The 21,648-nt window shown below is 47.1% G+C and overlaps 10 protein-coding genes across 10 annotated transcripts; 6 read left to right on the top strand and 4 right to left on the bottom strand.

Moving 5' to 3' along the window:
* Positions 1-46: 46 nt before the first annotated feature.
* BKA55DRAFT_520823 (uncharacterized protein) lies at positions 47-1,608 on the bottom strand (the record flags this gene model as incomplete). Its single annotated transcript, XM_046188459.1, has 2 exons — positions 47-955; positions 1,018-1,608. The coding sequence occupies 2 exons, from the start codon at positions 1,606-1,608 to the stop codon at positions 47-49; spliced, it is 1,500 nt and encodes a 499-aa protein (XP_046044930.1).
* A 1,433-nt stretch (positions 1,609-3,041) lies between these two features.
* On the top strand, positions 3,042-3,891 carry BKA55DRAFT_543445 (uncharacterized protein; the record flags this gene model as incomplete). Its single annotated transcript, XM_046190600.1, has 2 exons — positions 3,042-3,510; positions 3,563-3,891. 2 exons carry the CDS (start codon positions 3,042-3,044, stop codon positions 3,889-3,891), a joined length of 798 nt encoding a protein of 265 aa, XP_046044929.1.
* Positions 3,892-4,085: 194 nt separating this feature from the next.
* On the bottom strand, positions 4,086-6,642 carry BKA55DRAFT_521124 (uncharacterized protein; the record flags this gene model as incomplete). Its single annotated transcript, XM_046188487.1, has 3 exons — positions 4,086-5,080; positions 5,162-5,352; positions 5,753-6,642. 3 exons carry the CDS (start codon positions 6,640-6,642, stop codon positions 4,086-4,088), a joined length of 2,076 nt encoding a protein of 691 aa, XP_046044928.1.
* Positions 6,643-7,643: 1,001 nt separating this feature from the next.
* Positions 7,644-8,672, top strand: BKA55DRAFT_597328 (chaperonin 10-like protein; the record flags this gene model as incomplete). Its single annotated transcript, XM_046196063.1, has 1 exon — positions 7,644-8,672. One exon carries the CDS (start codon positions 7,644-7,646, stop codon positions 8,670-8,672), a length of 1,029 nt encoding a protein of 342 aa, XP_046044927.1.
* Positions 8,673-9,246: 574 nt separating this feature from the next.
* Positions 9,247-10,839, top strand: BKA55DRAFT_543441 (glycosyl hydrolase; the record flags this gene model as incomplete). The annotated part of the gene is made up of 1 exon (XM_046190599.1): positions 9,247-10,839. The coding sequence occupies one exon, from the start codon at positions 9,247-9,249 to the stop codon at positions 10,837-10,839; it is 1,593 nt and encodes a 530-aa protein (XP_046044926.1).
* Positions 10,840-10,849: 10 nt separating this feature from the next.
* Positions 10,850-11,615, bottom strand: BKA55DRAFT_578563 (uncharacterized protein). The gene is made up of 2 exons (XM_046193727.1): positions 11,481-11,615; positions 10,850-11,426 (listed from the first exon to the last, which is right to left on the bottom strand). Exons 1-2 carry the CDS (start codon positions 11,564-11,566, stop codon positions 11,282-11,284), a joined length of 231 nt encoding a protein of 76 aa, XP_046044925.1. The 5' UTR covers positions 11,567-11,615; the 3' UTR covers positions 10,850-11,281.
* Positions 11,616-12,608: 993 nt separating this feature from the next.
* Positions 12,609-14,240, top strand: BKA55DRAFT_694418 (uncharacterized protein; the record flags this gene model as incomplete). The annotated part of the gene is made up of 1 exon (XM_046200035.1): positions 12,609-14,240. One exon carries the CDS (start codon positions 12,609-12,611, stop codon positions 14,238-14,240), a length of 1,632 nt encoding a protein of 543 aa, XP_046044924.1.
* An 864-nt stretch (positions 14,241-15,104) lies between these two features.
* BKA55DRAFT_521450 (uncharacterized protein) lies at positions 15,105-16,007 on the bottom strand (the record flags this gene model as incomplete). The annotated part of the gene is made up of 2 exons (XM_046188514.1): positions 15,105-15,396; positions 15,445-16,007. The coding sequence occupies 2 exons, from the start codon at positions 16,005-16,007 to the stop codon at positions 15,105-15,107; spliced, it is 855 nt and encodes a 284-aa protein (XP_046044923.1).
* A 1,396-nt stretch (positions 16,008-17,403) lies between these two features.
* Positions 17,404-18,452, top strand: BKA55DRAFT_597324 (uncharacterized protein; the record flags this gene model as incomplete). Its single annotated transcript, XM_046196062.1, has 2 exons — positions 17,404-17,446; positions 17,641-18,452. 2 exons carry the CDS (start codon positions 17,404-17,406, stop codon positions 18,450-18,452), a joined length of 855 nt encoding a protein of 284 aa, XP_046044922.1.
* A 732-nt stretch (positions 18,453-19,184) lies between these two features.
* BKA55DRAFT_694415 (uncharacterized protein) lies at positions 19,185-20,062 on the top strand (the record flags this gene model as incomplete). Its single annotated transcript, XM_046200034.1, has 3 exons — positions 19,185-19,435; positions 19,483-19,689; positions 19,747-20,062. 3 exons carry the CDS (start codon positions 19,185-19,187, stop codon positions 20,060-20,062), a joined length of 774 nt encoding a protein of 257 aa, XP_046044921.1.
* Between the last annotated feature and the right edge of the window lie 1,586 nt (positions 20,063-21,648).

Below are 21,648 nucleotides of genomic sequence, written 5' to 3'. Positions count from 1 at the left end.
TCCGGCTGCCATAAGGGGCAAGGTTACGTGATGTTTAGTTCTCAACTCATAGCTCTTCCTCTTGGTCCTCCCCAGTTGGCCAGTCGGGCTGATGCACCATCGCCATGACCAGTCCAGGCTTATCGGAAGTGATACCAAGGTGTGTCTCCAGGCCCATACGCCAAGTAGCAGGATAGAACTTGCAATTCTGAAACATGAACATGGATCCGATGAGATGGAACTTGTTGGGTTTTGGTCCATCATCTGTTGGAACTCCATGCCGAACCACGTCATACCAGTTATGATCTACCAGCCTTTGGATGACAGCTGCATCATCATGAGGTCGAAGAACGTCTGGGTTGGCGAGCTTCTCTAGACGTTCGAGCCAGGCCTCTTGCGTCAGGTTCTTGCCCAGTTCTATACCATGACCCATGCCATCTCGGCAAGGCTTGTATATGTAGTCGTTCCTGAGGTTCGGGTCGGATTTTGACTCACGTAACAGATTTTGAAGTTCTTCTGAACCCGGGTTAATCGTTTGGATGATCCCATTAGCAACGATGCTGGCCTCTTCAGCCGTCAGAACACCACGCGAAACCATCTTAGGTAGCTCTTCAGGTATGATGCCAAGGAGTCGCTTGTCATGCACGATGAACACAGTTCGAAGGTCATTGAGAGGAGTAAGGGATAGTTGGCGAGCGACAGCTGGTTCCAGACCGGCATACTCTTCCTGCAACATCTCCACAAACCACTGTTCCAAGAGCGTGTTCGTGGCCTTATCCCAGAGAGTGAATCCAGTTGAAGAAGTTTCATCGGAGCGAACTTCCAGATCCTGGGGACGAACTGCCTCGACTGGCCGGCTTCCACGTGCAACACTGACAGCGGAAAGAATTCTCGAGTCAGCACCAGGCCACTTATCTCTGATAGAGAAAAGTGGCTTGTTGGGGTCGAATAGTGCCATAAGGTTGTTGTAAGATGTCTAAATGGTTGACAGAGCGTCAGCTTCGAGATTGAGGCGTGGGAGATAGTTGTAGTACTCACATCCATGCTATTCACAGGTTCAAGTCCCCCTGTACTCGCGCCAAGTTCCCGAAGACCATTTTCACCGAGAGCGATGCCCATGACCGCATTGAGAGGCAACCTTCCGTTGATTTCGCATATATAAGGTGACTCATCACGCAGACCATCTGGACTGCGGCCAAACAACAAATCACTTCGCCAGCAACCGGCATGTTCGGTGTAGTCTGGAACACAGCCACTAGAAGATACCCATCGAAGAAGCTCCTCTTCTGATGGGTCCAATGGCATACGATCCGGAAAGCAGGCATTCTCATCGGTAAACCACCGATCCACGATATCGATAAAAACACGACCGAGAAGAAGATGAAGCTGCTCAAGTCGTGAGAATAAAGGATCCGACACCGCAACAGCATGTGGCGAGATGCGCTCCATGATTCCAAAAGATAATTCACCACCTTTGGCATCGGCGTAAAGATGCTTACGAAAAGTCTCAAGCTCTTTAGCGCGACGGGCAAGGTTGCTGCAGTATGCAGGGATTAATCGTTTCTCTTCCGCACTTCGAGAGACCGAGACTTGCATGAGTCCCGGCCGTTTGGCAACCGTGGCGGGCATTTTGTTTCAAGATAAGACGTCCCTGCTCAAAATAACAGCATATAATTAGGAGAGATTTTGAGTATTGAAATGCCGTCCATGGCGCTTATATCTTAGACAGGCCCCTGTCCATCTTGATGTGACAAGGAAGGGCGCGTGCGACACCACCTACCTATTCTAGCCTTTTTCTGTCTCCGCGATAAGCAGCGTATTACACTGAGACTGGTTGTTCTGAGAAGGATGACTGTAGTCAGAATTTAGAGCGTAAGCGATTACGCTGGCCGGAACTCCTTCGCATTTGTCAAGCAGCATGATTTGATGACGGCGACGACGGCAACTCCTTGTAGCACATCTTGTTCCCGGAAATGCTCTCGTAAAATGATCATCCCACTTTTGGTGAAGGGAACTGGTAACTTCCAAGCTTGTAGTGCCTACTCTTGATTCCTCATATATCATTGTCTTACCCAAGATCTAGCCAGTGTAAGCCCTAAACGCTCACGTCAAATTCTATATCCAGTATATCGCCTGTAAGCAGTCAATCCTGGTCGCTTATCATTTCTCTTCAATCTCAGTTAGGGTGATTTCAATGGGGAGGTAGTCATCCCAAGGACATAAAGCCTCAACCAAGAAATTCCGTACTGCATCTCTGTACATAATCTGCATTCCCTTCACCATATGTCATGTTTAAAATGCGCCAACGCCCTCAAAAGCACTCACGTCAATGATACTTATTACTGATGATGTTTTTACGTCGCCCATAGAGTTTGAGCAGCTAGAAACTCTGATGAAGAGTTAGTACCTTGAGACGTTTTGTACCATTTGCTCGAAACCATATTTGTCGGCATCGGTTATAAAGACCTATCAATTTCTCTAGGTTTGGGATTTTTCAATATGTTGGCTTGATATATCTCAAAGAGATATCATAAGCTTTAACTATCAATCAATGTTCTTGCTGCGTCGAACCTCTCTGCCAAAGCTGATATGCCTCTCCCAAAGGCCACAGGAAGAGTCTATATCTGCCTCCATGGACATCAACACTCCATTTGCAGACGTATTTCAGCCGTCTGATTCAAAGAGAAAAATGGCAATGTTTGACAGGATCGCATGAATGTGGAGGAGATTTTGAGTATCTTGCATGATGAGATATCCCACCAATCGGACCTTGCATTCCGTGGCATACGACATCCGGTTAATGTCTTTGCTCGGAAGTATGGAGCATTTTCCCGGCAAGGAAAAGTCTATATAAAGTGAATGCGATATTATTTTATCTTCAAGCTGTTCTGGTGGTACTCCTCCGCTTCATTTGTAGGACCAAGGTACTCTGAGATGAAGTCCTTCTCCCAATACCTCCTTCTGGCAGCTGGCCTGTCTACAGCCTCTGCGAGTCCAATAACCTCGATGGCTGTGCAGACTACCAAGAACTTCATTGTATTGTATGCGAAACCAGCGTTTTGATGCGTTTCAATCTGATTGGTGATAGCGGTGATTCATACTCGACCGTCGGTTTCTGGCCTGGGGGACAACTACCGTCAGCCTCCAACCCCATAGGAAATCCCGGACTGCCTGGGCAGACGACTTCTGCTGGTCTCAACTGGGTTGGACATGTCACGTCAACTCTCAACACATCATTGATCCTCACATACGACTTTGCTTACAGTGGAGCGACTGTCGACAAGAAGATCGTCAACTCATGGGCCCAGTATTCGATGTCGGAACAGGTAGACCTCTATAAACAATATGTTGCGCCTGAGATTACAAAAGCCGATACACTCATCGCATTCTGGATTGGTATCAACGACGTGGGTGAGGCGTTTTGGAGCAAGAAGAGTGCTCTTGTTACCGAATGCGTAAACAGATATTTTGAGCTCCTGCAGACTCTTGTCAATGATGGCTACAGCAAATTCGTTTTGCTGAGTATTCCTGGTAAGCCCCTTTGATCTAAATAATATTCATGGCGGTCTGACTTTTTATGAAGCATACGCGGATCAGTTCCCCAAGATGATAGGTCAACCGGATGTTGATCTAGCACGGCTTAGATCCGACATCATTTCTTACAACAACGCTGTCAAAGCCAAAGCAGCTAGCTTCACATCCTCTCATCCAAATGTCAAAATTCATGTATTCGATACCAAGCCCTCGTTCGATCAGGTTGTCAATAATTATGCGGCTTACGGAGCCAAAGATGCTACTTGCTTCGGCGCTAGTAACTGTCTTTGGGCAGATGACTACCATGCCAGTGGCGCCATCCATAAGCTGCTGGCCCAGAACTTGGTGAAAGCAGTGAAGGGAATTTTTGTCTTCTAGACAAAAATGATGGCGAACTCTTTGCCAGGTGCACAGGATCATATATGTGAATTTGACTCTGTTCTATCGTCTAGAATACATGTGTTTTGATATGAGGGTACTCGGAAATTCCTTCAATCTTCTTGCGTATCTGCAGCCGTCATAATAGTGAAGGCCTTTTCGGTCTCCAGTGCTGCCATATTATGAAATTCATCTCAGTACTCATAGGTAGATAGGTACTTAGGATTGTAGTCCGGAAGATGAGACAAACATAGCTGGGGAGTATACCTGTTGAACTGTTTCCGCAGTACCAGCGTGAAATCCCGGATCTGCTCTTCTGCATTGTCTATATCGTTCAATATATGTAGTGCTTCCAAGGGGGATAGCCAGAATCCAAATGCCGGCGTCGCATTTTGTTCGAGTATTTTCTTGGCGGCCACACCAACGTTCTTGCGTCCTTTGGAAGATCGACTTAGCTCCGATGCCTTTGCCTCCATTTCAGCCTCCAGCCATGCAACTGCATCCTCTCTATCAATGATGACTGGATCACCCTCAGAATAGCTCACCATGAACTGGTAAAGGACTTCAGGATTAATCTCCAGGTCCCATCTTTCAAGATGTTCGAACCAATCCTCAACAACGTCCCGTAGCTTTACCAACTCGACGGGATTCATACCGTCAAGGAATTCGCCCATAGCCCTGGGATCCTGGGCCATAGTCTGAAATATAGGTACATGTGTCTTGACAGGGACGGAAGGGTTGATATACCACGCAAGGCCCTCTCTGTCACCCGTGTCTCTGCTATTGCGCGTTCCAGGATCACTCACGCCACGAAATACGAAGATGACTCTCTTCAACCGCTTGATTGCCCCCTGAAGTTCAGACAGGTCACTGGGCGCGGGGTCCGTGTACCAGCTGTCATCGTCTATGTCGTCGTCCTCGTCGTCCTCGTCGCCGTTATAGGTCTGCTGAGCCAAGTTGACAATGCCAACGTGAAGTGGATCAAGTTTCCAGACATCATGCGCGAGTTCTGGGAAATACCACCATTCAAAAATATGTATGATGTCGAGCTCCGGGTTGAAGTAGAGGATTCCCTCGCGGCGGGAGGTCATATGGACATATCTGCAGGGAATGTGAACGCGGTAGAACCTCTTGGCGACGCTACGAGATTCGCGGTTGATAATAAAGAGCTTACTCATGACGAAGCGCTCTCTCAGTTCGAGGCGGTTTTGCCGGACATGGACTTTAAGGATTCTTTCGTGGGTTAGGGCTTGTGTCCAGATCCTTTCACGAAGCTCGGGAGGAAGCTTGCTAAATTGTGGGAAGCTGGAGGTGCCTAGCATTGCCGGATTGAGAATATTGTCCTCTTGATGAGAACTGGATGAGACTGCATCTTCCGTGTCTGTTCCTACGGGAGTAGCCATCTTGCTTTGGCTATTCAGGCGGGGCTGCCATGAATGGGGTGAGCTAGACGTGCCAGGTCTGGGGGTGTCTTTTATGTAACGACGACGTGAAAAGGCCGATTAAATCTGACTTTGGTGGCTTCAAAGATCCAGCCGGTGACATTCTGTATATTAAGGTTGAAGGTTGAAGATAAGCTATCAGTCACGGGCCCCGAAGTTGTGAATACTTCCTGATTGAACACGTTTTCCTTCGTGCTCTATAGGCTTTACATAAACTATATAATCGAAAGATGACCGACTGACACGACGGGGACTGTGCATGACATCGGAGAATTAAATTGTTCTATGAGCTGTGATTAAAAGTTGAAAACATGCTATATCCCTTCTTCTATAACCTTAAACCTTCTTATTATTATTCCTTTTTTACCACCCATTTTCCCAGCTATTTCTGACTGACAAAAGCACTTGTCTTAATCCACTGTTCCATCGTCTTCGCCGCGGGGTTTAGCTGTCGAACCTTGGCCAAATCAGCACCATAACCTTCATCTCTGAACCAATTAACCATGGTGCCGAGCTCGGCAACACCATACTTTAAAGCCTTTCCGAGCAAACCAAATGTCGTGCCAGCAGGTCCACCAATGGCGTGCTCAAAAGCTTCGTTGAGCTGTGCGAATGTGAGTTCATCGCCAGCCAAACTGATAGCTTGCTTGCCCCAGGTTTGTGGGTCTGTGAAAGCTTCAGCAGCGAAGAAGCCGATGTCTTCTGTTGCCGTCCACTGGAGAGGCTTGTCCTTGAGAGTGTCGCGAATCATGGTGAGGAAGACTTTTGTGGCGAAACCGGGTTCTAGGTTCTCCATGAATGCTGTTGGGCGCAAGATGGTCCAGTTCATTGGGCTCTTCCCGTCGGCGGTCGAATCTCGGAGATAATGCTCGATCTCATGCTTGGTCTTGAAGTGGGGGACAACAGTGGCGTCCTTCCAAGACTTCTCATCACCACCCCGGTCAACGCTTGAGTAAACAAAGTGCTTGATGCCAGCCTTGATCGATTCGTCAATGAGACCCTTTCCTTGCCGGACCTCGCCCTCGAGGGTAACATCCTTCCCCATGGAGAGTTGGACTGAGTAGACGCCCCAAAGAGGCACAGTTCCAGCAGCTTGCTTAGCGGCCTTGAAGAGAGCGGGGATTGAGTCGAGGTCACCCTGAATCAGCTTGATGTTGGAAGACTTGGAGGCTAGCTTCTTTGCTGTTGGTGACTCCTTATTGCGAGTGGCGGCAAGAAGAAGGAAGTCTGTTTTCTTTGCGAGAAGGGCATTGATGACAGAGCTGCCTTGCTTGCCAGTAGCGCCAGTGATGAGAAGAGCACGAGACATTGTTGTTATGTTGGGGTGGGTAGTGACGATGTCAGGGTAATTTATGTTCAAATTGAAGTTGATTGGGGTTATGTTAGAGATGGTCGATGAATTTGTCGGTATGCTGATGTGTTTGTGTTTGTATTGTGATGTATTGATGTTGGTGTTAATGGAATTGATTGATGAGGCCATGATGGCTTCAATTTGTATTCCATTCTCTACAATAGCCAAAGCCAATCGTGAAACAAGGCCCAAATCTCCAACTAACTCCATCGACAATTTCTAACATGCTTGATAAGAATGGACTGTGGATTTCCATGTCTTGACGAGCGAAGTGGATGGAAAAGGTAATGGACATCTCGGTGATGCGACAGATGCCGATGGAGACCATAGTGGGCCAGCTAAGCCATATTAGGTCTGGCTCTTCGGTGTCGGTTACTGGCCAATTATTCGGCTTCGCGTATTCTCCGTGCAGCTCTTCCTCACTTTATCGGTAGCTACTTAGCTTTCAACCATCTTGTGGTCATTTCTTGAAGTTCTTTTTGTTAGTGTGACGAACTACCCCGCCCGACCATGATTATCAATCTCTCCTCGCAGGACCAACCGAACACCGAGTCGAGCGAAGCGCCGCGCCCGGTCAATGCCAAGACCACCGAAGAGCCAATGATTTGCAACATGGAATTCCGCATCTTTTTGTTGTCGCAAGCAACCTACCCTATGAGGTTGGCGATACTGTATGTCAGCAACTAGCTTGTCGTGAATCCTTCAGATTGTAAAGCAATTGCACCATAGACAGATTAAGATCCATTAGATGCAATATCATCTTGAAGTAGAATGAACTATTTAATAAACCAATGTTCCGACTATCTTGGGTCTATCATTCCAGCAATTCACAATCTACTTACATCTCGAATATCAAGCAACTTTAACCACTGCTAAAACTCCTTCTTCATCAACCATCTAAGACAAAATCTGCCCTATCTCCATTGAAAACTTTCCCAATCAACAATATCATCTACATCATGCCTCATCTCGCTGTACAAGTCCCCGCCGCCAAGGCCCCTCTCGAAATCCGAGAAATCGAGACTCCCCAGCCTGGACCCAATGAACTCCTGGTCAAGAACCAGATCATCGCCATCCAACCCATCGATGCTAAGATCGCCAAGGTCGCTATGCTTCCCCTTCCGTACCCAGCTATTCTCGGCAGTTCCTTCGCTGGCACTGTTGAGAAAGTTGGTTCAGATGTCAAAGACTTCAAGGTCGGTGACAAAGTTGTTGGACAGAAGACTGCTGGAGCTAGTGATAGCAAGTACAGCGCTTTCCAAGAGTACTCTATCTCATCCGAGGTTACCACTACAAAGGTTGATGATGATGAGACCATGGATCTTGCTGTTCGTCTTGTCGGTAACCTGCCTACCATTCCCGCCATCTTCAACTATACCCTGAGCCTGGAGCGACCGGTCCCTGGCGAGGAGCCCAAGTCTCAGGGCAAGCGTATCTTGATCTACGGTGGTACCTCCAGCATCGGAAGTATGACTGTGCAATATCTTACTCAGGCTGGATACGAAGTCATCACTACCACTTCCCCCAAGCACAAGGACTTTGTGTCCAAGCTTGGTGCTTCCAAGATTATCGACCACTCTCAAGAACCCGAGGCCCTCACTAAGGAACTCACCGCCGCTGGCCCCTACGATATCGTTCTCGACACAATCTCAACCGGAGCTACAGTCAAGCTTCTCGCAGACATTGTCGCGGCTCAAGGTGGTGACTCAGTCTACGCTCTCCAGCCACCTTTTGGTCCCGAGACTCTCCCTACTGGTGTCACACGCAAGTTCGAGGGCTGGTCTCTAGTACTCGGTAAGGAGGAGAACGCAGAGCTGTTGAAGTGGATTTTTGGCACATACCTCCCCAAGGCTCTTGCTACGAAGAGTTTGGCCTCTGTGCCTGCGAGAAAGATTCCCGGAGGGCTTGGTGGAATTAATGATGCTTTGGACCTTCTGTTCTTCAAGGGTGTCAGCAGTGAAAAGGTCGTAATTGACCTTCGGGATTAATTCATGGTTCACCTTTATATTTCATTTAGTCACAGAAGATGTATATATTAATACTATAGACCGCGATGGATTTAATGCAGAGAAGTTCGTTTAATCACTCATACCAAAAATGCCTCTGATCGTCTGAATGGAAGCGGCACACTTTCGGAAAGTCGTCCCGGCATCCAGTCCTTTGAATAATATTGTGCAGATCCTTCAGTTGGGAGAACCACACTAGATGCATATATCTACTGATCTAGCTAAGTTCATTGCTCTGATCACGGCTTCTGCCATCCGTTTCCAGAATGACGCCAACTTTGCAATGCAGAGAATGCTACGCAACAGATTCCAAATCGTCCACTCTCGGCGACACAAAATGTTCAATACTCATATTGGCCAAGGTAAATCTCGTTCCATGTCCCAAGTTTGGCATGTCCGGAGCGATTTGCCGAAGTTGCTACTTCAGGCCAGGGGTCCGAGCTTGGCATTGCCTGATACAATTAGGACTCAGTAACTCCGATTCGTCTTGCTATAAGTCCCTCGGCCTGCACATGATACGCGATAGGAGTCCTGTAGATTTCGCCATTTTGCAAATATGAAGTTGTCCCCGCTTGCTGCTTGGGCGACCTCTTTGACACCAGCACTTGCTGGCTTGGTCGGATACCCCCGTGCCACTACGTTCAATAATCCAATCATCTACTCTGATTTTCCAGACAACGATGTCTTCCTCGGGCCTGATAACTACTACTACTTCTCGGCTTCCAACTTCCATTTCAGCCCCGGAGCTCCCATTTTAAAGTCCAAAGATCTGCTCAACTGGGACCTCATCGGCCATTCAATCCCTCGTCTGAACTTTGGCGACGGCTATGATCTTCCTCCCAACTCGCGCTCCTACCGTGGAGGTACTTGGGCGTCATCTCTTCGATACAGGAAAAGCAATGGACAGTGGTACTGGATCGGATGCATCAACTTCTGGCAGACCTGGGTATATACCGCCTCTTCGCCCGAAGGTCCTTGGTACAACAAGGGGAATTTTGGTGATAACAACTGCTACTACGACAATGGTATACTAATCGATGATGATGATGCCATGTATGTCGTATACGGCTCCGGTGAAGTTCGAGTGGCTCAGCTGTCCCAGGACGGATTTAGCCAAGTCAAATCCCAAGTGGTTCTCAAGAACACTGATATTGGTGTCCAAGATTTGGAAGGCAACCGTATGTACAAGATCAACGGGATCTACTACATCCTCAATGATAGCCCTAGCGGCAGTCAGACTTGGATATGGAAATCGAAGTCGCCCTGGGGCCCTTATGAGTCCAAGATCCTTGCCGACAAGGTCACCCCTCCTATCTCAGGTGGTAACTCACCTCATCAGGGTAGTCTGATTAAGACTCCAAGTGGTGACTGGTACTTCATGTCTTTCACCTGGGCTTATCCTGCCGGTCGTCTTCCTGTCCTTGCACCAATTACGTGGGGCAACGATGGCTTTCCAATTCTTGTCAAGGGCGCTAATGGCGGCTGGGGATCGTCTTACCCAACCCTTCCTGGCACAAACGGCGTGACAAAGAACTGGACAAGAACCGATACGTTCCTTGGAACTTCACTTGCACAGTCATGGGAGTGGAATCACAACCCGGACGTCAACTCTTTCACCGTCAACAACGGCCTGACTCTTCGCACTGCCAGCGTCACAAAGGACATCTACCAGGCCAGGAATACGCTCTCTCACCGAACCCATGGTGATCACCCAACCGGCATAGTAAAGATTGACTTCTCTCAGATGAAGGATGGTGATAGAGCAGGACTTTCAGCCTTCCGTGACCAGAGTGCTTATATCGGCATTCACCGAGATAACGGAAAGTTCACAATCGCTACGAAGCATGGAATGACTCAAGATGAATGGAACGGAGAGACGAAAGACTTGGGACAAGTCAAGGCCACTGCTGCTGTGCCTTCTGGGAAGACCAAGATCTGGCTTAGACTTCAGCTTGACACCAACCCTGCTGGAACTGGCAACACTGTGTTCTCATACAGCTGGGATGGTGTCAAGTATGAAACACTTGGACCGAACTTCAAGCTTTACAATGGCTGGGCATTCTTTATTGCCTACCGTTTCGGTATCTTCAACTATGCTGAGACCGCTTTAGGCGGCTCGATCAAGGTTGAGTCTTTCACGGCTGCATAAAGAGATGGCATGATTTGAGTGAGGATGTAACTTTGTGCTGGGGCCTAAAGCTTCTTTTAACGCCTCAACCTTATACATACAGTAGTAGTAGTCTTGGAGAGTAACTGACATAGTACAAACTGGGTTTTAGACTCCTTGACTCCGTGCTATGACATTCTATCCTTGACAAAACTCATTTTCTCTAATGCTCCTTGAAAGTAGAAGAAGGAATCACTTAAGACAGCCCGATGACAATATGAAAGACGACCATGTGAACCTTGAGAACTCCAACTTCAGTGACATAAGACGATGGTCAAGGCTTTGGGTTGACCATGGGGTATAGAACAGATAGAAATTATTTAAGCTATGAATCGAAGTTAGCCGCGTTTATTGGAATATGCGAAGAAATGCCAACCTTTTCTCGCGTATCTCCAGTGTTTTATATGTATTTTCTCCCGACCAGCTATTTGCCTTTGGGTGGGTTTTCTTGTGCATATATTGCCATATATTGAGCCAACCGATCGTTAACGGGACGTTCTTGCGTATTGTAGACATATCGGTTAATGTTGTAGGAGTTTGGTTGATTCGCGCCACTTCGTGTCTGTGTTCTTGTTCCATTGTTAACAATTTGGGATAGAAAAAGACTAAGGTCGACAACTCACGAGTTAGGAAAGCTACCAGCCACTGAGACGGTAGAGACGTTGGTGGCGGAAGCGTCTGATGGAGTAGATCCAGAAGGGGTAGACATTTTGGAGATGTGATTGGAGTTTTTTTTTTTTTTTTTTTTTTTTTTTTTTGAGCTTTCGCGCCAGATTCCAAAGTCGGAAGAATTGGGAAGTTGGTTGCATATTGGTGATTGTATGGGATTAAATACGCGCAGAACCAGGGGGATCACCGAGAGCGACATGATTCAGAATCCCGGATCAGTACTTCTTTCAATCGGACGCACATACATAGCCGCACAGGAGTACCAAAGCTCGCAGCAATGTGGTGGGTAGGTTGATGCCTCATACTTCTATAGGTCAACAATGTATTGTTTTCTTTGTAGTGTGCGTCGAGTGGTGTCTCCACGGATATGAAGGAGGTCTGGATTTCCAGGACTTTGTCACAATTGTGATGATGGGGGAGCAGAGCCGCGTGGCAGTAGACCCAAAATCACATCTGTGACAATCACAGCAATAGCAGCAGACTGTGCATTGCATATGATCTGTAGGTTCTGTGCCCAAGTGTAAAATCCCCGCTCTGAAATGTCAGGTTACAGGCGTGAGATTGGTCGCCACGTCACCATTTTGAGGCCATCTTACAGGGATTAGTCTCACTCGAAATCACAAACGTGATAATTTCTGTCCAGTGATAAGTCTTGTTGTTATCACGCGACTGGTGGCTTTGTGATAGAGGGTTGGATTCGCTGACAGTGTCATCATCGCGCATTCACTTTCAACCATTGCCTCCGAGGCTGCCACCAACTGCTTTTCAACCCAACATCATACGATTTGCGGCTCATCAGTCCGAAACACTTTCCTGTATCGTCTGACTTTCACTGATCGTACGGAAACGCCCGTTGTCTGTTCCCTTCTTTCCTCCGACGTCATAAACGCCCCGATCAATTAGCGAGGCAACTGTCAAACTCGCGACAGTATCAGGCAACTAGCCGCCTTACCAAGGACTTTCTATTTTCGTCCGTTGTGACTTTTCAAAAATCGCAAACAAGACTGTGTGACTCTTAGACTTCATTTAAAAGAGCCTCCAAGTACGGCGTTATTCACCGGCATACGTCCAAGCGCATCACCATGGTCAGAAGTCTCAGTGATGAGAGTGAACACGAATTCATTGGAAGATGGTTTGACAACCATGACGAGACAGTTCAATCGCCGCAGCCAATTTCCATGGAAGAAGACCAAGACCCAAAGGAAATGCCATTTGATGTTGGCTCACCGAAAGAGATGATAGCCTACCTGACTGACCTCCAACAAAAGACTGAGGAGATTCGATTGTTACACCCTGTCACAGATGTGCCATCAGTGTCGTCTGTGCCTTCACTCAACCGATCAGAAGAGACCATGAGCTGCAGCACCCGCTCCGTTCTCGAAACTGCTGGATCGTCTACTGATGATGAGCCAGCAACTCTGAGCCAACGGAGTCTCGAGACCATAACGTATGGTTACGATGAATATGCCCCAAATGCTGATTCAGACTCTTCGTCAGACATATCTGGGCGTTTGTCTCCGGTCTCCTACCTGTCACCAAGTAACACAAATATCACATCACCTAGCTCAGATGGGTATGACCAAGAATCCGTTTCATCAATGGATGACATGGATGAGAGTGCCTATGACCTTGATTCTCCCAACACAGCTCTCGTGGCCATACAAGAATCCTACTGGCCCTATGAGGGTGACCGGGAGACGTGTTATTCAGGTCAAAACTCTCAAGCCTGTGATGCAGATGACGAAAACAACGGTGAAGCACACGAAACCACGAGCAGGAAGGCGTCTACAGCCTATGAAGTCGGTTCATGTAATGGGGCCACAGAAACCAATGGTCTAGTACAGCACAAAGACCAGCGACCTAAACGTGTGTCTGACGATGACGAAAACGAGCATCAACAAGTCTCACGGGCGAAAAAGTCTAAAAGGCAAGACGACTCGCACCTTAGACTAGCTTGCCCTTTCTACAAGCACGACCCAATCCGATATCGCCGTTGTCACGCCCACGTCCTCAAGCGAAATAGCTACGTCAAGCAACATCTCTTCCGCTGCCATATGCAGCCCATCCACTGCGACATATGCCTCAGCATATGGCCGAACGTCGAAAAGCTTCGAGAGCATCGCCGCGCTCAAACATGCGAGAAGCGAGAGTACATTGCACCTGATGGCATTACCCCCGAACAAGAGCGTAAACTTCGATCAAGACTTGGGAGCCAAAACAAGACAGAGAGCGATCAGTGGTTTGAGCTATATGGTATCCTCTTTCCAGATGCTCAAAGACCAAAGTCAGCGTATCTGAACGGCGAGTTGTCTGAGGATGCAGAGAGTCTACGGGAGTTTATTGAAGGTCACGGTACAAATGTAATGATGGAACAGCTAAAAGGGTCAGGTTTTATTTTGGATGAAGGAATAGTTAGCCAAGAATTTCAAAAGGGCCTGCAGAACGCTCTGAGTACCATGTTTGAGGGATGGCAGAATCAGAGAAGGGGGGTTAGTGCGGATGATGGAGGTCGGCAGACCAAGAGACTTAAACCACTACCCGGAGAGTTCCCATCCATCAAGGCCCAGGGACCTGCGAGGACTGACACTGGAAGCACGAATACAACTGCCACAATGTTGGATGATCAAATTGAGGGGGAACAAACAATACCAACTACTTCATCGTCCCAACAAAATGGAGAGATTGTCCTTGGGCTATGGAAGTCACTTTCTTAGTGTTCTCAAGACTTCACGTTTTCTTTTCTTTTCTTTTCTTTTTATGATCTTAGAATATTTCTTTCCCACTTATTCTTCTGTCGAAATTGCACTATGGAGTTACCTATGACAAAACTCCATGTTCTCTACCTTTTTGTATGCCCCCCTTGGACCTTCAAGTCCTGGGATATGGCGCCCATCTGCCTCAGCTCTTCGACAGGCCTTTTGCCAGTCGAGGTTACCAAATTGACGTGATTTCCCGTGGTCTTCAGCTCATAGTTGCCTTTTCCATAGATCTTGTCAAGGGCTTCCGAGAGCTTTAGCATATTCGGGATTTCAGTCTTTGAAAAGCGGTGTACGTGGTTCATATCGCCGATCTTGTGGTAGGAGGTCATTGCGTCAGATTTACGACCTGGATGATGTGTGGACTGGGATGTTGGATAAATTGCGAATTTGATAGCGATTTGGAAGGTCGAGATGCGTTGAGTATTATCTTTGGTAAAGAGATATTTCCAAGGTAGGCTACTGTGAGAATTTATACTAAAATATTGCACTTAACATATGATTGTACAACATTGCACATGTTGGACTCTTCCTGAAGTGAAGCTTTTATAATTCACATAAAATCGTCTGCGGATTTCGATTTATGCCGCGATCATAAGCTCTACCTGTGAACTTGGAGAATCACCAGGTACGTTTTCTTGGGTCACCAGTTTCAAAAACACAAACATTACACGTCGCCCGTAGTTCAAAATCTATTCCTCTGGTGAATCACTGAGAATAGCAGCAATATTTCCCAGGACCAGATGCAAGTAAAGAGACGATCAGTACCTTTTTTTTACTTCCGCAAGCAAAAGCGACGACAAGATGTAGGACAAGATCAGATTACTGCGATTTCCGCCCAATAGTCCACCGAACCTCAAATCCCATCACAGAAACACCGTCATCTACCTCCTGTTGCAGCTTGTCGCAATGCTTCTCCACGTCTTCGTGAGAGTGAATCCACTCAAACTCTCCTCGGGCGGCGATGCCATTCAAGGCCTGTCGCGCGTAGTTGACAAGTGTATCTCCAGCTCTCTTTCGGACTTCAGGGCCCTCACTGAAGCTACTAAAGTCGATATGTGAACATTCGACGTAACCCGCCTTTCTGAAGTGCCCCTCCAGTGGCATGGGGCTTCTGTTCGAAGTCAGCGGATCCTTGATGAGGACTGAAGGGGGTGCTTACGTGACATCGCGTCCGACTGATAGTCCGTACCGGACATCCGTACTGATCCATTTCTGATAGGCTTCCGTGATTGGCGTGGCATTGAATTTGGTGAATCCTGTTTCATCCCACAAGATGTAACCCCCTGGTCGCAATAGTGATTGGAGGTTCCTAGCTACTGGTACCCAATCTCCCGCTTTCAGAGCGACCATCAAAAGGCGAACGTGAACGAGGTCATATTGTCCGACAAGGCCTTCAGGAACTGGCTCGAAGACATTCCAGAGGGACAACTTGACATTTGATGGAAGGTCATCAGTGGAGAAGAACTTTGAACCGTCCATGTCGAACCCATCAAGACGAGAGTCTTGGTGGGCTTCCGGTGCGAAATCCCGTAGCCAAACCCCAGTGCCTGTTCCAACATCAGCTACTGCTGGTGGTCGGCCAAGAGAGTTGAGATATGACTTGATATTATCAGGGATCAAGGTCTTCGTAAGCAGTAACCATGTGATGTGCTGGTAATCGAGGCGATGTTCCTCAACGCCCTTTTTGCCACTATTGAGGGTATAAATATGGGCTCTAGTCATGTTCTTATATGTGCTTGATACAATTCGAGCAATATGAGGTTAGGTTGTTGAACATGAAGGTGAACGGGGAGACCTGTTCCAACATATAGTCAGAGATATAACAAGAGATACGCTACAGCGCTCCAAATGAATGACCAGACCCGTGAAGTGGTGCCGTTAGCCGAGCGATGATGTTAGACTATCGATATGATTGGCTCATGCCACCTACTAAGGATTCTGGTGATAGACCAGACGTGACAACATGATCGAATCTTACTCAGCACCATGATCGGACACGGTAAAGCGTCCATGATATAGCGTATATCTTTCACCCTAAGACAAAAGTGCTCGGAGGGGCATTTGCGATACTGATAGTCCTGGTGCAGTCAGAGTTGAATTGACGTGATCGCCAAACGCTTGCTTAATTTGGGAGTCGGGGCGATGACTAAAAGCCGGCTTATGTGCGACGAAATGTTGGGGCTTCGGCCAAGACTGGCTCTAATAGAAGTGCTTCGGACGAAGAGACATAGTCGCGGAGCATATGACTTGATACTCTCAAGATTTACTCTTCCATAAAGATGTGTCGATAAGGTATCTCGTAATATGATTGGGAGGGAAGAACTTCGTTTTATGTAGAGCTCGAGAACACTGATTTATCGTCGAAAACACAGTGCCAGGCTGAAAAGCTGACGAAAGATTCTGGTCTGCTCCGTTTGCTAAATTTTCAGGCTGAAAATATGCCTTAAGATAATTCTCAACCTCGGCGCTTGGTAGCTTAATTTTACTAGGCTTGGTTCAGACTTCAGAGTAAGATTGTTGATTCCTGGAAGGCTTCATGTGTCTCTGGAGAGTGTTGTTATGAGTTGTATAAAGAATTATCATGGGAGTAACTTTGTCTGCACATACCTGCAGTGATAAAGGAAATCTATATCACCACCAACAATGACCAACAGAAGCTTTGGCTAGAGCGAGGGTTATAGCGTAAACCGCAACTCAGCGGCCAAAACTGATCCTCAAATACGATTATCGCTAGAGCACAGATGAATGCTCCATCAACCAAATTGGAGTTGGCAAATGGACTGCGAATACCCCGGAATATACATTGCATCACGTTATTGTTAATATCGAGGCTATGTCGTTGCTAAGGTGCCAAGCTGGGCTGAACACCCTGATTGTAAAGTCTTGACCTTGGGTGCTGAGATAAGATGACAAGCTTAATATGCTAGCCATTTCCCATTCTAAAATTAATTAATTTTGGTGATATCGCAGTATTTCTACATAAGTAATGAGGCTGAGTGGTCAACTAACGCTGTTATTCGTCCAGCTACTATCAGAGGCAGGGATGATAAGCTGCCAAGGCAAGAGGATCGGGACTACGCCCACGTCACAGTAGCCCCAAACCCACTTTGCTCTGAATATGGAAACTATCTCACTTGAAATAGCTTCAGAGACTTTGCTATGTGGGTGATGCACCGCTAACAACCTGGTTCGGTCGGCGAAGTTCGTCATTGCAGTAAGGATTGCGTCTCGTGATTCATCTCAAAATATCCTCCAGGTGAGGAGAAGATTTTCTATAAGACGATGATTATGCGCCATCAAAGCAGGAGTTCCAAAGCATCTCCACACTAAAACACTTGCAACCAACACTTCCGAGCTTTATCGCGTGTTCACAACTCTTCACTCACCGACCTCCACATCATCAGAGTTGCACGCCAAACTCACACCGCAAAAATGCCTTCCATTTCCCACATGATCACAATGCTGGCTTATCTCGCTTCTGCTGCGAGTGCCCTGCCCGCTAATATCGCTCGCCAACATACCAGTGAATGCGCAACTGGTACGTGGTACTACTCTTGTGACACCAACGTCGGCTGTTTCGACCACGATCCTTGTGTCAAACCCACTCCCGTTTCTGGCAAAACTCCCGACAAGACGAAGGACAAACCCACGACTACAACCTCCTCTTCTTCGATCAAGACCATTGTCCCCGCTGCCCTGTACGACATCTACCCTGAGCATCCTGGTGAATCTAGTGGTCCGGTCAACGGCATTCATCTCGAGACGTGGAAGGACAAGTCTCAGGTTGAGCAAGTGATCGTTTTTGAGGGCATCCCCTCAGGTGCAAAGAACTGTGACCTGTCCTGGCGTCAGGGACCTCGCTACTCTCGAAGGTTCCTTGTCAAGAACAGTGATGCACAAGCTGATGCACGACCCCTGTCTGGTTTGCCCGACAGAGGTGGGGATGTAACATACAACTCAATCAAGCCCTTCGATGATCAGAAGTCAATCGGCGGCCCCAACTTCTCCTTCTGGGATGACCGTGAGGAAGACAACCACATTGTCGGGGGTGTCGACTGCGCTGAAACTCTTTCATTCATCATTGGGCTCCGAAATCCTAAGGGTGACTCACAGGTCTACCTTGAGCAAGATGGACACGAGAATGGCTGGACTCTTACCTACCACTAACTGCTTCAGCTGGAATTTGAGGAATAGCAGGGCAAAGATGGATCTGCTTGTTGTATGGTTTTATTATCCTTTAAGAAGGTAGTTTTAATGTTGTTTGCAGTCAAACTTAGCGTCATGCGATTTATTTCTTGGCTTTCTTACGTACTTTAATTAGTTATTGCTTTATAATTACCAACAGGCATTCTTCATGCCACTTTTGTCATGATAACTTCAATCTTTAGCCATTCAATCGTGATATGCTCGTCATCTGCCTCGATCTTTACTTCGGTCATGTTGTGCTACTTCATATGCAAGGAACCATTGATCGGAGCTATTCTCGTTAAGACCTCGGTTCTATGTTTCGAATACCGCAATAATTACCACAAATGGAAGTCGCAGCATACTTGATGTGAGTGCACAACTCGGTCGACAACTTAGCTTCGCCGCCAGTCTCAGTCTATCTGGGGTGCCACCTTCTTCTTTCACTCTTGACTCGTCACGCTTCATTCCAATCAGGACTGTATCTTCTTGCCTTCACGTTGTTCTCCGTCGCCAACATTTGACATCATGACCACAGGATTCGAAGTTGTCGGCACGGTTTGCGCGCTGTATCAGCTCATCAAAGCTTCAACCGAGTCCATATCTGAATTCAAGACAGTATACGATGGCGAAGCCACCGTTGAAAGCGACGTGGAGAAGCACGCCCAAAACTTAGCTCAGGCCTGTGACTTGACTTGGGCGCGCTAGCAGACAATGAGCTCCTCTGGCAAGCTATCTGATGCTGAAAGACAAGTTCAGAAAACTGCATATAGATGTCACACTTCTGGTCACTCGCTGCTGAGCGAACTGCGTTGTGTGACGGAAAAGCAAAAAAGCCACGACTGCATGGGTGTCGTTGCTTATGTGGTCAAATCCAAGTTGCACCGCAAGAAGATCGAACGGATGGAGACTAAGTTCAAAAATGACCGGGAGGAGTTGCAGATGGATTTGCAATTAAATATTTTGTATGTACAGTGATCTTTGTGCTATTCATTGCTGACAGAGGCTCTAGGTCACAGAATCAGGTTAAAGAGTATCTCGAGATGGAGGGATTCGAGAATTTGGAGATGGACATACAAATCTTGATCAATCAGGTATCCAAAGGATTTTTCGGACTGGAAAGATTTATCGCCGCTCAGCAAGAGGCAACAAACGAGCTCATCGAAGCTCGGTTCGATGTAACAGACGAGCTTATCGCTCAGGAATCCGCCAAAACACAGTAAGTGATCAAAGATCACCTCACAACCGAAGCCCAACGTAACGAACTTCTTCATAGCCTCAGATACACCGAGATGCGACAACAATATAATGACGTCTTGGATTCGAGTGAGGCCAGCTTCGATCGAGTCTTCGCATCTTACAAAAGGATCTCCAATAATGACAACGACTCCCAAATCTCCAAAGATGACAGTGGCCACTCAAGCACAAATACTCGCCACAAAAATGAGGATGATTCACAGCTTAGCGGTGGGTATCATGGAGAAAGCGAAGAAAATGAGATGATTGACCGAGCCTGGTTCAACTTCCTTGAATGGCTGAGATTAAGCCATTCCTGGATCGGGAAAGAGTACTGTGATGAAATTTATCCTTGACAATGAGAATGCGCACATTCTTCTACGCCATCTGAATTCCGGAACCATTATTTTGTCTCATTTCTTTTAGAAGATTGGGACTTCTGCCCAGAACAGCATCAAACGCCTGTTGTGTTCGTTGGTGCACCAATTATTGAGAGATAGCCAGAAATTACTGGAACTCGCAATAAGCCGCCATGGTGCTGGGCGGTACAGAAGTCGCCATGACTGGTCTGCAAAGGACCTTAAGGATATGCTCCATTTCTTACTAGAAACTCGAAGTCGCCCTCTTTGTGTATTCGTTGATGGCCTTGACGAAGTTGCTAATGCAGACGGCCTCGATATACTTACTAAGCTGATCGAAGAAATGATTGAGTTTCCCGAAATCAAAGTTTGCGTTTCCAGCCGGCCGGAAGCCTGGGTAATACATTTGCTCAAGGAGCGCAATGGCCCCTGCCTTAGAAGAGCTTACCAGACCAGAGATGATCAGCATTGTCCACAAAGCTCTGGCCCCGTCTCTCCTCTCGAAAAAGATCACTATTGCAACTTACCAGCATGTTGCCGACACTCTAGTGCGTAAGGCGTAAGGGGTGTTCCTGTGAATCTCCTTGGTCCTGAGAAGTCTAAAAGAAGGCATCATGGATGGGGATACCGGGCAGTCTCTTATCGAAAGGGTTGACCAACTGCCGAGCGAGGTACAAGACCGCTATGCCGACATATGGAGCAGGCTGAATGAAAGGAATCCTACATACAGAAAGTACGCGGTCAGATACTTTCTCTATGTCATTCATTGCCACGGGAGTGCAAAGTTCTTTGACCAAAACAAGCCTTTAGCTCTATGGTCTGCTTCTCTCAGAATGCCGGCCCTGGCACAAATTGCCTTCGCGGAGTGGTCAGGCAAAGAAACCTACCTCCTGGAATATAGAGGGACTATGGACTTGATAGACCTTGAGAAACTGTGCATCAATACAAAACATAAGATTGAAAGCAGATGTGGCGGCCTCTTACAGATCCGGAAAGTAGATCTCAGACGAGGTTTAAGGATGCCAGAAATAATAGACATGCTAAATTATGCTCCAAAAGTCTGTAAACGCTGCCCCGCCAACAGGGTTATCCACCACATAAATGCAAACTGGTCCAACTTCTTCAATCATACATAACTTCGACAAAATATATCGCAAAAGAACGGGATTTTGTCTATTATATACGCCAGGCGCCAAAGTAACCAGGAGCTAAGCGAGGTGGCTAGAGCTCTTATTGTTCAAGCTGTAGAGGGCAGGAGGTCATACCGAGATATCGCGGAGGAGGCAGGATATTCAGCCGCCGCAGTCTTCAAGATCTTTTAACGCTAGAAAACTCACTAAACCTTAGATAAAAAACGTTATTCTAGATGTCTTAGGAAACTTACAGTTCAGCAGATTCAGTATATATTAATAACTCTTAAACGCAACCGCAGGATTACATATAAATCGCTAGTTAATTATCTAGGTAGCTAAATCTTACGAATAATAATACGCTGAGTTATCTGACTCTATTATGGTTGCAAATAGAGGGCTATGTAACAGATACTGCTATCTAGAGAAACCGCTTATTAGCGGCTTTCTTAG

This window comes from Fusarium redolens, assembly GCF_020744475.1.
Source record: "Fusarium redolens strain MPI-CAGE-AT-0023 chromosome Unknown BKA55scaffold_16, whole genome shotgun sequence".
In the NCBI taxonomy this organism is placed as follows: Eukaryota; Fungi; Ascomycota; class Sordariomycetes; order Hypocreales; family Nectriaceae; genus Fusarium; species Fusarium redolens.
The sequence above is the reverse complement of the archived record's forward strand: the minus strand, read 5'-3'. Positions and strand labels throughout refer to the sequence as shown.

Bases quoted from the DNA above. Each gene is read 5' to 3' on its own strand.
- BKA55DRAFT_578563 (XM_046193727.1), bottom strand. From the start codon at position 11,566: ATGTCTACCCCTTCTGGATCTACTCCATCAGACGCTTCCGCCACCAAC. The intron at 11,427-11,480 runs GTGAGTTGTCGA...CAATGGAACAAG, and splicing joins GCTGGTAGCTTTCCTAACTC to AACACAGACACGAAGTGGCG.